We start from the raw sequence: 12,107 nt of genomic DNA, 5'->3' as shown, positions 1-12,107 counted from the left end.
TTGCTTCGAGATAATCAATTGTTCGACTTGTAATCATGGTCTACTACGCTTATGCCAAAAACGTGAGTATTAGCCTTCAGCCTTCAGCCTTCAGGTCGGCTCTATCAATGAGAAGGAAAAAGGCAATGCTAATCACAAGGATAGAGCAACGATGATTGGTCCTGGCGATATGTTATCGTTGCACCAAGCCTGCATACCCTAAACCAGTGGTACAACGCTGTTCAGGATAAAGTCGCTGATAACGTGCTTCAAAGGGTCGATGATGATTTCTATGTCTTTGACAGAAACAAGCTCAATCTTGGAAGAAGCACCGCAGATGGCCACGAAGCCCCACGGTTCATGAACAAAATTATCTTCCAGTTGCTCTCTGACAATGAGGGCAGAAATCTTACTTCATTCGTCAATGCCACTATTCATTGAGGATAGCCGTGGTAGATAAGTGAGTCATCCTACAACAGACCGGCTATTGGTTTTATCTAAACTTCTTTCAGAACCCATATATCAGTTTCAAGGGTGGCCCAAGAGACCTTAATGTGAATGGAGACGGAAATCAATTTGCAGCCGTTTGGCTTACAGGGACTGTCTTGCTGTTCTAGTTTTCATATCTATAGCTACGCAAAGCTAGTGGAAGTAGTTCGCAATAACATTCTTTTCTCCCCTTATAATAACATTCTTTTCTCCTTCATTCCTTTCTCCTGCATTCTTTTCTCTTTCCCTTACTGTTATCAATTATGGTGTCACGGTGAAATAGAAGAAATAGAGAGAATGCCTTTGCTTTCGACGCATGCCTCCTATATCCGGTCTTCCTCGGCCCGGCCCGGAGATGCCAATCTTCGATCGCGACACCGTTTTCGGCCCGGAGACCCACACCTAAGGAACTCTAGTGTGACCGTCACATTTACAGCCACCTGCTCCATTTTGCCCGTTGGACTAAGGAAGGGAGCGTCGTACTTAAAATAGCGAGCGTGGTCTGCAGATAGTCAAAATTTTCAGGACCATGAAGAGTGAAGCGTGTGATTTTCGGACCACGCTTGGCTATGTACGCGGGTGGTTCAATACCACTAGAACTCTTCAAGACAGGCTAATCCATCGTTCATCGAGTTCCTGCGCGTATTTGTATCATACTCCGGATACGCTCGGAAGTACGGTGCCGTGACACGCCGGAGATTGATTATCCAGTTCCCTCGAGATCATTCAACCGATCGGGACGCCTTTAATCGATCATCCCTCCACTGGACCGTGTGTGATGCTAGCCCATACAGATTTCCTCCAAACCGATGCATGCTGCTAAATCGCTAAATCGACAAGGCCAAAGACACTTTAACCATGCAGTCATGGAATCTCAGCCTCGACACATCCCAACACCCACAGATTGACGCCGGACTTACGGAGTCAGACAGCTCAGGGTAACGGCGATCAAGTTAAAAGGACTTTGCCTGGAGTAAAGTCCTCAATCCAAAAAGCTCTGGCATGGCTGAACGCAGATGCAGAGAGGCGAATGTTTCAGAACCTCCGCGCAGACCAGTCTGTGCCGTCAGCGCACCAGCCCGATGGATTCTTACCCGGTTTATGCTTACCTTGTAATGCAGAAAGCGGGACCTGGATCGGAGAATCTTCGTCCTTCGATTATGTCAATCAATTCTTCGCCCAGCGTCATAAGCAAAGGATTAACTCACAAGTATCCTCAAAAATATCTCAGTTAATCCTGGTATCTGATCCACGTTTCATCCTTGTGGATCCTACTCACTTCATTTGCATAACCTTTCTAACAGTGTGCTCGCTAGTGACTAGCCCCGTTGCAACTCTGCGGCTGCACTAAAAACTTCAAGCGTGTCCTGCCGAGATCCAGTTATATCGCCAAGCCACCCGAACACCATAGCCCTATCTAATATCATTTTGCGGGTGATCAAGGACTCTAGCACCAGAGTTGTTCGCGTGGGAGGCCGGGAAGCTGGAACCACATCCTAGCTGGTCAGATAAACATGCTGTTGAAGGAATTGGGGGCCGCTATAATCTTCGGGCGGAGATCCTGGACTGGGACGGCTAGCGGATATAAGCAACGGGGGCGCCGTTCCACGACAGCTGCCAAGAAACTGTTGTCTGCTCTTGTCATCCCCGTGGGAATGTCGCTGAGTGTTGCGTTTATCACGCGAGCAGTGACGGCTAAGATCGGATATTGTGCTTTTGCTTCGGTTTCCGCCATCTGAGCCACGCTTTAAAGCATTTTGTTCCAAACCTCTTTGAAGACCATGGTCTGTGTTGGGCGGCGGGGTTAGTGCTTATATCCGAAACAACCACTAGCGGCATAGTTAATCTCACTAGCTGAGTCCGGATTCCGACGGAGGCTCTGATCTAACCGAGAAATACACCGGTCAGATTATAGTGGGATGGGCAGAATAGTGAGGGCGAGCATGTCTGAGCTATTGCCTGTGATCACCCCTCGCCTCGGTCCCTCTTTAGCCTGGCCTTCTTAGTTGGCGCTGTTTATATCCATGAGATATCTGCTCTTGGTCAATCATCTGCCACCATCTACTCAACCACCTCGTATTTGCCGAAAGCTCCCACTGTCAACATGACCTCAAACAACCTCTCCCGCTGCTGTACCCTTGGCTCCCTGCACGACGGGGAGGCCAAGGGCGAAATCGAAAATATTGACACCAGTAAGTGCTCCCGTAATCAGGCCATGAAGTGTTGCCCTCTAAACACAGATAGTCTCGACCTACTTCGCGTACCCGGCCGACAGGTCCACAGAAAATGCTATCCTGATTCTCACGGATGTCATCGGTCACCGCTTCATCAACACCCAGCTGATTGCCGATCAGTTCGCGGCGGCCGGATATTTCGTCGTAATGCCAGACCTCTTTTCAGGCGACGCGGTGCCTCTGAACCGTCCCGAAGGCTTCAGCATCATGGACTGGCTGAAGAACCACCTTCCTGCGCAGACGGAGCCTATCATTGACGCCGTCTTAAAAGAGATGCGCGAGAACTTGGGCTGTAAGCGCATCGGGGGCGTCGGCTACTGCTTCGGCGGTAAGTACGTCTGCCGGTACCTGAAGCCGGGAAAATTAGATGCCGGTTACACAGCCCATCCCTCGCTGGTGGAGGCCGACGAGTTGCGCGGCGTGGAGGGCCCACTTAGCATTGCAGCTGCAGGTACGTCGATGGCCACTCTTTCCCCCTAAATGTTATTCAGAATTGAGATTGACGCAAAGGCTAGTCCGTGACTTTGTCTTTACAACGGCCAAGCGCCACGAAAGCGAAGAGATCTTGGACAAGAAGGAGATCCCGTACCAGATCAATATGTTCTCGGACGTCGAGCATGGCTTCGCTGTGCGATGTGATCTGTCTAAGCCACGGCAGAAATACGCTAAGGAGCAAGCATTCACACAGGCGGTGTCCTGGTTCGATGAATACGTCAAGAAGCAGTAAAAGAGATAGTATTACGGACAATGTATTAATTTGCTGTACTCTACCTAGCTGGTAGTCCTAATCTTCCATATTAAAAATGACTGCCACCTGGACGCAAAGTAGAAGTTACTGAATTATTTATAGTGTGGTCATGCTTAGAATAATAGGCTAATCCATCGTGGGTCTGTCAGCATCTGAGTACTCAATAAAGTGTAGCAACGTAGAAACAATGGCAACCGATTAAGTAGAAATGTCTTAACACTACATAATGTCTAAATTGGTAAGTGTTCACCAGATGTAGCAGACGACGCTTTTGCCAGTTCAAAACCATTTATTTTCTAAGCAAGCAGAAATGCTTATAGAGGATACTAAAGTATAGGCGATTGAACATGAAATATAGCCAGCTTGTATATAACCCAACTCTTGCCGGCTTTAGGCCGGTTAGAAGAGCTAAACCATTAAGCTTCGTCTCCATCAGCAGGGCCAACAACTTCACTTCGTTCCGTATACATATTAAACATCATGTATTCATATTGCTCAAGGCCCTGGTCCGGATCGAAAACATGGCTCTTGGACATCTCGAGGGACAATGTTTTATTGTGAGACTTGGGAGTCCAGACAATGTCGCCAACCTCAGCACCGCTCGGAGCGTAGAAAGTAGCACCATTGTTAAGCTTGTAGAGGCCACCAGCGTTGCGCCGCTGGATGCGGTCCCGCTTGGCTAGGCCATTGCGCGTGTACTCTTTGCCATCGTTGGCGCAGTTGGTACCGATGCAGTACTGGATAGTACCAGCATTGGCAAATCCAACGGTATAGCCGCCTTTATTTCCACCGAGCCCGTCACCCTTAAAGCTACCTTGGGAGTTGTAAAACTGACGAAGGCCTTGGCCCTGGCCTGAGTTATCATCAGCTGGGGCCCGCTCGAATGTTAAATTTCATGGCAGACTCACGATTGTTTTGATCCCTAGGAACACAGCGGCTGACCGCAGTAACCTGATCAGCGGTGCTAGTTGAAGCGTAGGGATATTCATCGCATTGTTGACCGCTGCTGCAAGTGTGCGAAGTACCACAGCCCGCATTGCGGCCACGACGTTTACGGGTGGTAGAGTCAGGCTGGTCCCAGTACATCTGGACTGGCAAGCTCTTGCAAGTAGCTCCTGCAAGTCGTTATTATTCATCCGAGAAGATAGAATGCCAGATAGGGCATACCGTAGCACATATTGTTGCAGACGTCTAGTAGCCAAGATATTAGCGGAGATCTTGTAGAACATTAGCCACATTCAATGCCGCCATACCTGGAATATCATCACTGTCCTGACCAGTACAGACCCAGTTTAGGAAGTGCTTGGGCGGCGGGGCGAAGGCCCCCACGATGAGCGAAACGAACGCGAAAAACTTAGAGGTATGCATTTTGCCTGTACGATAATGAATAGTTGATTGTTCTTAATGGGTAATGAGGGTGTTAAACCACAGCCCTGAAAGATGGTTATAGAATTTCCATGAATGGCCATTTTGTATATCTTTTATATATCATTAGTATGTCTCAAAACAGCCCCAACTTCTGTCCGAGGTGTAAGCATAGATTTCCCTTTCCATCACCTGAATACGACGCTGGCCACCAATGATGTGCTGTTGCGTACTACTTTAATCCACAATCCTTCATAAAAGGAATGAAAAAAACTTGTTCTTGCCCTGTATACCTCTACTTCGCCCCTGGCCCCCATACCACACATGAGGGTTCCCCACCCCCTATCATGCATAAAAGTGCATGAGGAGCGCCAATGATTTGCTACTGTGCTTAAGGAAACCCCACCATCTGTCGCGGAAGGCATTGGAAAAACCTGTTCACCCCTGCACCTGCACCTCTGCATCACTTCAGGCCTCCAAGAAGTGCGGCTGACGGGCCGCGTGGAGATCATGGACCAAAATTTATGGATGTCGTTGGCCCTTTACATTATACCATTGATCCTTGACAGCAAACTAGTATCTTGCACATGGCGGTCCTCGTATATTGATTAGCCGGCCAACTTCCAGCAACTCCCATTCTGAGTTTATTGCGTTCAGACTAGGAGGAGGCGAAGTCCTCATGATGAAAAAGCAACCAATCAGGTCAAATCCAGGCTGGTCAATTGATTTGATGAGGCAGATTTGACTAGACAAGGCAGACATATTAGCTGGAGGAGAGACCGGCTGCTTAATGTCCGAAGTACATCCACTTCTGCTCCATCAGGACGTCAAGGTGCCTAGTAAAGTAGACTTTGACGACCCACTCTTGGCCTCAAAAATGAGATAAAAGAGGGGGAAACTGAAAATTTTAATTTTATAGGTAGCATTTGGTTTAGGGAGCAAATCCGTAGCATTACTTTTATGCATTGTACGTAGAAAACGGGATAGTGGGTTTGGCCTGCTTTGGTCTCATTCATCGAGGCCAAGCACTGTAAACAATTGATTTGAGTCCCACTTTGCGATGAGACGAATCCAGAGTGAAAGTCTTATTTTAATTTAAGTTCTCCACCGAAGGACCTATCGCCTTATTCGGTTTGTGTTGCATGTGCCAAGGCTGAACTTGCGGAGGACGTCATTGTTGATCAGGCATCCAAATGCCGATGCCCCACCGTCAGCACAAGTGGAGCCTGAGCACAACTCGGGGGGCCTGACAGGATCCTTTGTACCTACTCCTCCGTGCTTTGCAGATGCGAATGACGTCTACTTACGTGACCAAACGGCTGTGGTGTGCAAGTGTGACGCCAGGAAAAGGCTTCAAGGAAACGCATTACGTATATGCTTGCATCCAGGGAGGTGAGTGACTAGTTATACCTTAAGGGATCCGTTCTATTCTCTGGCCAGAGACCTTCTCAATACATATTATTCGTTGACTTGAGTGTCATAGGACAAAAACCCAACCATGAGCATTGATTCGCCCTCAGATGCTAGCGACGTGTTTGATCGGGGCAACCAATATGCCCTTGAGGATGGCAAGCTACTCGGGTATGGCTTAAAGGGTGTCACAACAGCTATGGTTCAGGAGACCTGTAACCAAGTGACTGAAAGCTATGCCAAGGAGATCTTGCATTGGCCCAACGGACGACTCGCGAAGCCGGACATCTTCAGCCCGGTGGATGAAGGTACTTTCGAGGACCTTGGCGAATGCACCAAGCACTTTGTCAAATACCTGCGGGATCTTTTTGAGTCATCACCGCCAAAGCAGATTCCTATATATCCTCATGCATTCATTGCCTTCTCACAAGATGAGCTGCCGCGCAATGCGACCCTCGTTCTCGCATACAAGGCCCGTGGTCTATGGCAACTAGAGCATCGATCAGTCCCGGTAAAAGTTGAATTAGGCCAGTCAGTCGATGGATTGAGGATGGGTGACGAGACTGCAAAGGATTTGCTCGACCGGTACCCTAGCGACGGCCCCGCAAACTCGACCGAACAACGTCGAGGTGACTCTGACTCCCGGCCAACCGATAAATGGGCTTTCGCCGTTTTCAGCACCGGGCTGTTGTCAGCACTCCCACTACCAGCCCTAATTGATCCTTCGACTGACGAAGTCCAACCATCGGAAGCGACGCTTGACCTCATTGGTGACCCAGAAACGAGTCGATTTCAGATGCCTTGGGAGAGAATGAAGGAACTGTTTCCTGTTATTTGTCGAGACGATGAGCGTCGAGGCTGGCGCACAAACGGGATGAAGTTACACAAAAATGTGTTTATCTGCTGTGATAACGATAAACCAGAGGAGAAGGGGGTCTTGATCCTGCAATTGGAGTGGGACGGTAACACTGAGAAGGACGATCATGAGTTGAAGAATGTTGGGAAGGCTGCAAAGGTCCACGAGACAAGGGCAGGAGTTAAGGAGGCTTTAACGAAGGCACGCGAGATAGCAGAGTGATTGATCTAGCTTTGGGCGCTTAGTTCTTAGATGTTTGTCATTGGTAGCTTATGGTTACGAAATTGACTCAGGTGGATGGCACGTTGAGTTCCGATCCAGGGAGATACAGTTTCGTAATTCGGAGAACGCAGCCTTCTCCATATTCATGTTCCTTTCCCCCGGGCTATCGCCATATATCACATGGAATTCTATGTCCTGATTGGCCTCGAATCAGGGTGAATGGAGATGCAGCTGTCGCGAATATGTCTGTGTCCGACTCTATGGGTGTGCCTCGGCCGCGTTTGCTTGTGTGGGCCTTGACGATAAGGAAAGTGCTGTCCGCAATGTCTGCTCCGGGTCACTGCTGAGTCTATATCCTCTGGAGAGAGCGCTATTTCTTTGATATCTTTGGATGAATCCTCAGTGGTGAGGCCGACCTCGCTTCCCCATCGCGAATTTGTTGCGACTCATCAGGTGCATGGGTATGACTGTTGTTTCGGAGGTTGATTGATGAGAATTGTTGCCATGAAAAATGGATCATTTGAGTAATAGGCATATCAATTACCTCAATCCTTGGATGCTCGAGATTCTGTCAAGAATAACCATTCAGGCTGCCAATTATAGCCGTTTAGCATGTTGAAAATGCAGCAAACAGTGCTGTGATAGACTCGGGAAGAATTGTGTGGGGCGGGCCCGGACTTATCGCTCGCCGCCTTCACGATACGTCACCCGCTAGACCTCCCACCTTCATCGATCAATCCTCTCCATCAGTCGCTTTGCCCCCAATATTTTCCAGGGGCTTTCCACATCAGATTCGGTTTTCTGTAAATCTCTTATCCACACCCTTTCAATTCGCATTCCCGCGCCTTAGCACACTTCCACCGTCTTCACCATGGCGTCCGACCTGGACCAGCTCATTGAGATGGGTTTCGAGAAGGAGAGAGCACAGCTCGCAGTCACGAAGACCGGTGGCCGTAAGTCAATTACCCTGGAACCCTTCACGTGATGGCATGTGCTAACAAAGTGCGCAGTCCAAGGGGCGTTAGAATGGCTCGAAACCAACCAGGACAAATCGCTGGAGGAGATCAAGGCACAGGCGGAACAGGCTGAAGAAGAGGAAGGACCGGCTCTTCAACCGGGTGAAGAGCCCCGCAGCTTGGTCTGCAATGACTGTGGCAAGAAGTTCCGCAGCACGGCGCAGGCTGAATTCCACGCATCCAAGTCCCAGCATGTGGACTTCTCAGAATCCACCGAGGAGCTCGCGCCGTTGACGGAGGATCAGAAGAAGGAGCGCCTGAACGAGCTGAGGGAAAAACTTGCCGCCAAGCGGGCGGTTCAATCTGAGCAGGACAAGATTGACCAGAAGCGAAATGAGGTATGTGCACCATTACCACAAGTACCGGAGGCTCTAGCTCATGCATCATCCAGGATATCCGACGGAAGAGCACCAAGGAGAATCAGGACGCGAAGGAACAGCTCGAGCGGAAAGAAGCGATGAAGGAGGCGGCCAAGAAGAAGAAGGAGAAGCAGGACGAAATCGACGCTCGCAAGCGCATCAAGGCCAAGATCGAAGCAGACAAGGAGGAACGCCGACGGAAAGCTGAGCGGGAACGCGCAGAGCGTGCAGGCCAGGCCCCTCCGCCAGAGCCTGTTGCGGCCCCAGCTCCTACAACGTCTGGCCCAGTGGCGTCTAAGCCTGCGTCGGCTTATACCGAGGCTCGTCTGAGATTCCAGACTCCTAAGGGCAACATCATGAAGACCCTTCCCGTCGAGACCACTTTGTTCGAGGTTGCCGCTGCGCTAAAGCAAGATGGCGTCGAGGTGCAAAGTTTCGTTCAGAACTTCCCTAGGAAGGTATATGATGCTGAGTTCTTCGGGGAGACGTTGAAGGAGCTCGGACTCGTGCCCAGCGCAAGTCTTGTTGTTCAATGATTGGACATCGCTGTCCCGCTGAGGACCCTTGGGTATACATTGCTTTGTAAGGAACGAGGAATAACATAGCCCCTCGGAAAATAGTAAACGACACTATTTAAACACATGACTTACCGTATTTCAAGCAAGGATAGACTGGGTAATAGCTATTTGTAACCAAGAAGCTCTCGAACACGAGGCTCTGCACTGTTTGGATGCCTGCTTATTTGGTGCCTATCAGCACGTGACATCGCGATTGCCCGCGTGGTTTAGACGCGCTCGACACGCTCCCTCACCCACGTTAAGAACAACACAGCACATCTCCAATATGCCAGCGTGAGATACCTCTGTTGTTTCGGAGCGGTTTGACACCTGGATCGAGAACTGATCGCGTTTTCCTAGTGTGGGTGACCAACATCGCGGCGGATCTGCATCCATCGGGATGCCCAACGCCCCGGGTGCTGTCACCGCGAATCCCTTCGAAGAGCCCGAGCGACGGATCAGCGAATATACCGCACAAGAAATTGCCACCCTTCAAGCGCGACTAGATAAGAAATTGGGCCCCGAATACATCTCCTCACGACCCGGTGCCGCAGGACAGAAAGTACACTATCTCTCCGCGGATAAATGCATCAACCTTGCAAACGAGGTCTTTGGGTTCAATGGCTGGTCCAGTTCAATCCAAAAGATTGATATCGATTTTGTGAGTCGCTGCAAACTAACCAATCGTGGAGGACTCGGGCTGACATCTATCGACTAGATCGAGGAAAACCAAAACACTGGCAAGATCAGTTTGGGACTGTCCGTCATTGTCAGAGTCACACTCCGAGATGGGACGTTTCACGAGGTGAGCTACCCATTGAATTATGTCTAGATAAGTTGGCATTTGCTGATTGCCCCAGGACATTGGCTACGGTCATATTGAGAACTGCAAGGGAAAGGCCGCGGCGTTCGAGAAATCCAAGAAAGAAGGGACAACGGATGCCCTGAAGCGTACCCTCAGGAACTTTGGCAACGTGCTGGGCAACTGTGTCTACGACAAAGACTACCTGACCAAAGTCACGAAGGTTAAATCAGGACCGGGCAAATGGGATGTCGAAGACCTCCACCGTCACCCTGACTTTGTTCCGAGAAAGCTCCCTCCGCCAACACGAATAACAGAAGATGACGAATTACCTCCTCCACGTCCGGCCCAACCGACTAAGAGCAGTGTGTCAGAGACAAAGCCTGCCTTCGATGGCGACGGAGAATTTGGCAGTGAGTCTCGCCCAACGGCCCTCTAGTCATCTGATTAACCAAGCCCAGGTGATCTTTTCGACGAAGCCGACTTCGTGGTGGGAGAGACAGGCAACCCGGACGAGATATCATTAGAGCCAGAGGGACCACGACAACAACCACCCACACCGATGAACCGTCCAATTCCCCCGAGGGGACCTCCTGGAGGACGATTCGACACCAATGCAGTGACACCGTCGAAGCCTGAACGGTGGAATGGGCCGAACCCTGCTGCCAGACAGTCTTTACCCCCAAATGCGCGACCGAACTCATTAGCCATCCCTGGACCACAACGACCGATGGCTGCACCTGGTGTGCCCAATAACAATCCTAATATCAGGCCAAATGTTGCACCTCAAACGCATCCCGTCCCGAATACCAACCCACAGATCCCAAACGGACCGCCACAGGTTAAAAGGGAACCAGTTCAAGCCCCCAACCAAGACCCAAACCAGCCGCCAGGTTCCCAGCCAGTGGGGTTCTTTTCCGCTCGAGCAGCAGACATGCTCCGTGATAACCCCAATGCCGGCCCACTACAGGGCAGCCAATTTGATCCGCACGCAGAGAGCCCATCCATCCGTAAAACTGCCGGCGTCGATCACACTAAGAGCGTGCCAATTTCCAGGCCAATGCTCGCTGGTGGTTCAGGCTCACCAGCACCGAATAACTCGCGTGATTTCGTGAACCCCGCAACCGACCTGCAACGACGAGTCGGCGCACCTGGCGCACCTGGCAGTCCTCTTTCTCGAGGCCCGTCTGTCTCTTCTTACCGACCATTGACTCGTCCCAATGTGCCCAGCCCCGGACCTTTGAACAGAGGGGCCAGCGTACCCCCACCAAATCTTAATGGAAAACGACCTCCTTTGAACGATGTCACAAATGCCACCACTTCACCCGGTGTGAATGTCGCCGCCCCTCCTACTGGGCCAAACGATCCCAAACGGCCTCGGATGTCCGATGGCCCTCCCGGACAGCAGCAGCCGCCACAGGGAAAATAATAATTGGCTTTTTTTTATTGAAAGTCATGACACGGGTCGTTGCTACTCAATAACGGGTATTTTTATCATCATACCAGCTTGTTTCGATCTGCGCGCAAGGCGTCATTTTTATTCGAGTTATCATGCTGGGAAATTCAAGGGGGTCTTCGGTGTCTGGAAACAACAAGGTGATAGGAATTTATCGAACGGGTACATTGTCAGCGTGGACTTTATTTAGTTCGTGAGTTCACCAGATTTACAGATTTTGGATCTCGGATATTCATTCGGCTCAATTCAGAGCTAGATCGAGGAATTTAATTTATTGATCAACATCTCTTCTAACTTGTAGAGTTAAATTGTCGAATAGCATAGTGCATTAGCAGGTATCCAGGGGGGTTACAAGAAAGCTCTACAACTACGTGGGATATAGAACCGGAATGTACGAGTTTTGCCAACTCACGGGTAATAGTCTCTGACTTTGTCGGCTAGTATATCCCGGGCAGGTTCTAGCAGAAAGATGTTGTTAAAGTTTTCTTAATTTTAAATATAAACGTGTTGCCTAGACTGAGTCATGTGGTGCAGAACATATGATCTGTCCGATACGCTGCGCGAATCAGTGGTACTAGAAAGGATAAATAAATGAAGGAACAAAAATAAAGATA

General features: G+C 49.9%; 6 protein-coding genes across 6 annotated transcripts; 5 read left to right on the top strand and 1 right to left on the bottom strand.

The window, feature by feature from the left end:
- Window positions 1–35: 35 nt before the first annotated feature.
- N7498_010032 (uncharacterized protein) lies at window positions 36–420 on the top strand (the record flags this gene model as incomplete). The annotated part of the gene is made up of 2 exons (XM_058457088.1): window positions 36–62; window positions 145–420. 2 exons carry the CDS (start codon window positions 36–38, stop codon window positions 418–420), a joined length of 303 nt encoding a protein of 100 aa, XP_058303987.1.
- A 2,152-nt stretch (window positions 421–2,572) lies between these two features.
- On the top strand, window positions 2,573–3,429 carry N7498_010031 (uncharacterized protein; the record flags this gene model as incomplete). The annotated part of the gene is made up of 3 exons (XM_058457087.1): window positions 2,573–2,660; window positions 2,713–3,153; window positions 3,218–3,429. The coding sequence occupies 3 exons, from the start codon at window positions 2,573–2,575 to the stop codon at window positions 3,427–3,429; spliced, it is 741 nt and encodes a 246-aa protein (XP_058303986.1).
- Window positions 3,430–3,866: 437 nt separating this feature from the next.
- On the bottom strand, window positions 3,867–4,818 carry N7498_010030 (uncharacterized protein; the record flags this gene model as incomplete). The annotated part of the gene is made up of 4 exons (XM_058457086.1): window positions 3,867–4,303; window positions 4,359–4,565; window positions 4,618–4,641; window positions 4,704–4,818. The coding sequence occupies 4 exons, from the start codon at window positions 4,816–4,818 to the stop codon at window positions 3,867–3,869; spliced, it is 783 nt and encodes a 260-aa protein (XP_058303985.1).
- Window positions 4,819–6,313: 1,495 nt separating this feature from the next.
- N7498_010029 (uncharacterized protein) lies at window positions 6,314–7,303 on the top strand (the record flags this gene model as incomplete). The annotated part of the gene is made up of 1 exon (XM_058457085.1): window positions 6,314–7,303. The coding sequence occupies one exon, from the start codon at window positions 6,314–6,316 to the stop codon at window positions 7,301–7,303; it is 990 nt and encodes a 329-aa protein (XP_058303984.1).
- Window positions 7,304–8,090: 787 nt separating this feature from the next.
- N7498_010028 (Ubiquitin-associated/translation elongation factor EF1B N-terminal eukaryote) lies at window positions 8,091–9,214 on the top strand (the record flags this gene model as incomplete). The annotated part of the gene is made up of 3 exons (XM_058457084.1): window positions 8,091–8,256; window positions 8,314–8,657; window positions 8,711–9,214. The coding sequence occupies exons 1-3, from the start codon at window positions 8,175–8,177 to the stop codon at window positions 9,212–9,214; spliced, it is 930 nt and encodes a 309-aa protein (XP_058303983.1). The 5' UTR covers window positions 8,091–8,174.
- A 307-nt stretch (window positions 9,215–9,521) lies between these two features.
- N7498_010027 (RAD52 DNA repair protein RADC) lies at window positions 9,522–11,466 on the top strand (the record flags this gene model as incomplete). The annotated part of the gene is made up of 5 exons (XM_058457083.1): window positions 9,522–9,529; window positions 9,596–9,896; window positions 9,954–10,040; window positions 10,096–10,450; window positions 10,499–11,466. The coding sequence occupies 5 exons, from the start codon at window positions 9,522–9,524 to the stop codon at window positions 11,464–11,466; spliced, it is 1,719 nt and encodes a 572-aa protein (XP_058303982.1).
- Between the last annotated feature and the right edge of the window lie 641 nt (window positions 11,467–12,107).

Source organism: Penicillium cinerascens, assembly GCF_028974065.1.
Source record: "Penicillium cinerascens strain IBT 15544 chromosome Unknown scaffold_4_segment0_segment1, whole genome shotgun sequence".
NCBI classification, from domain to species: domain Eukaryota; kingdom Fungi; phylum Ascomycota; class Eurotiomycetes; order Eurotiales; family Aspergillaceae; genus Penicillium; species Penicillium cinerascens.
This window is presented reverse-complemented; position numbering and strand designations above follow the sequence as displayed.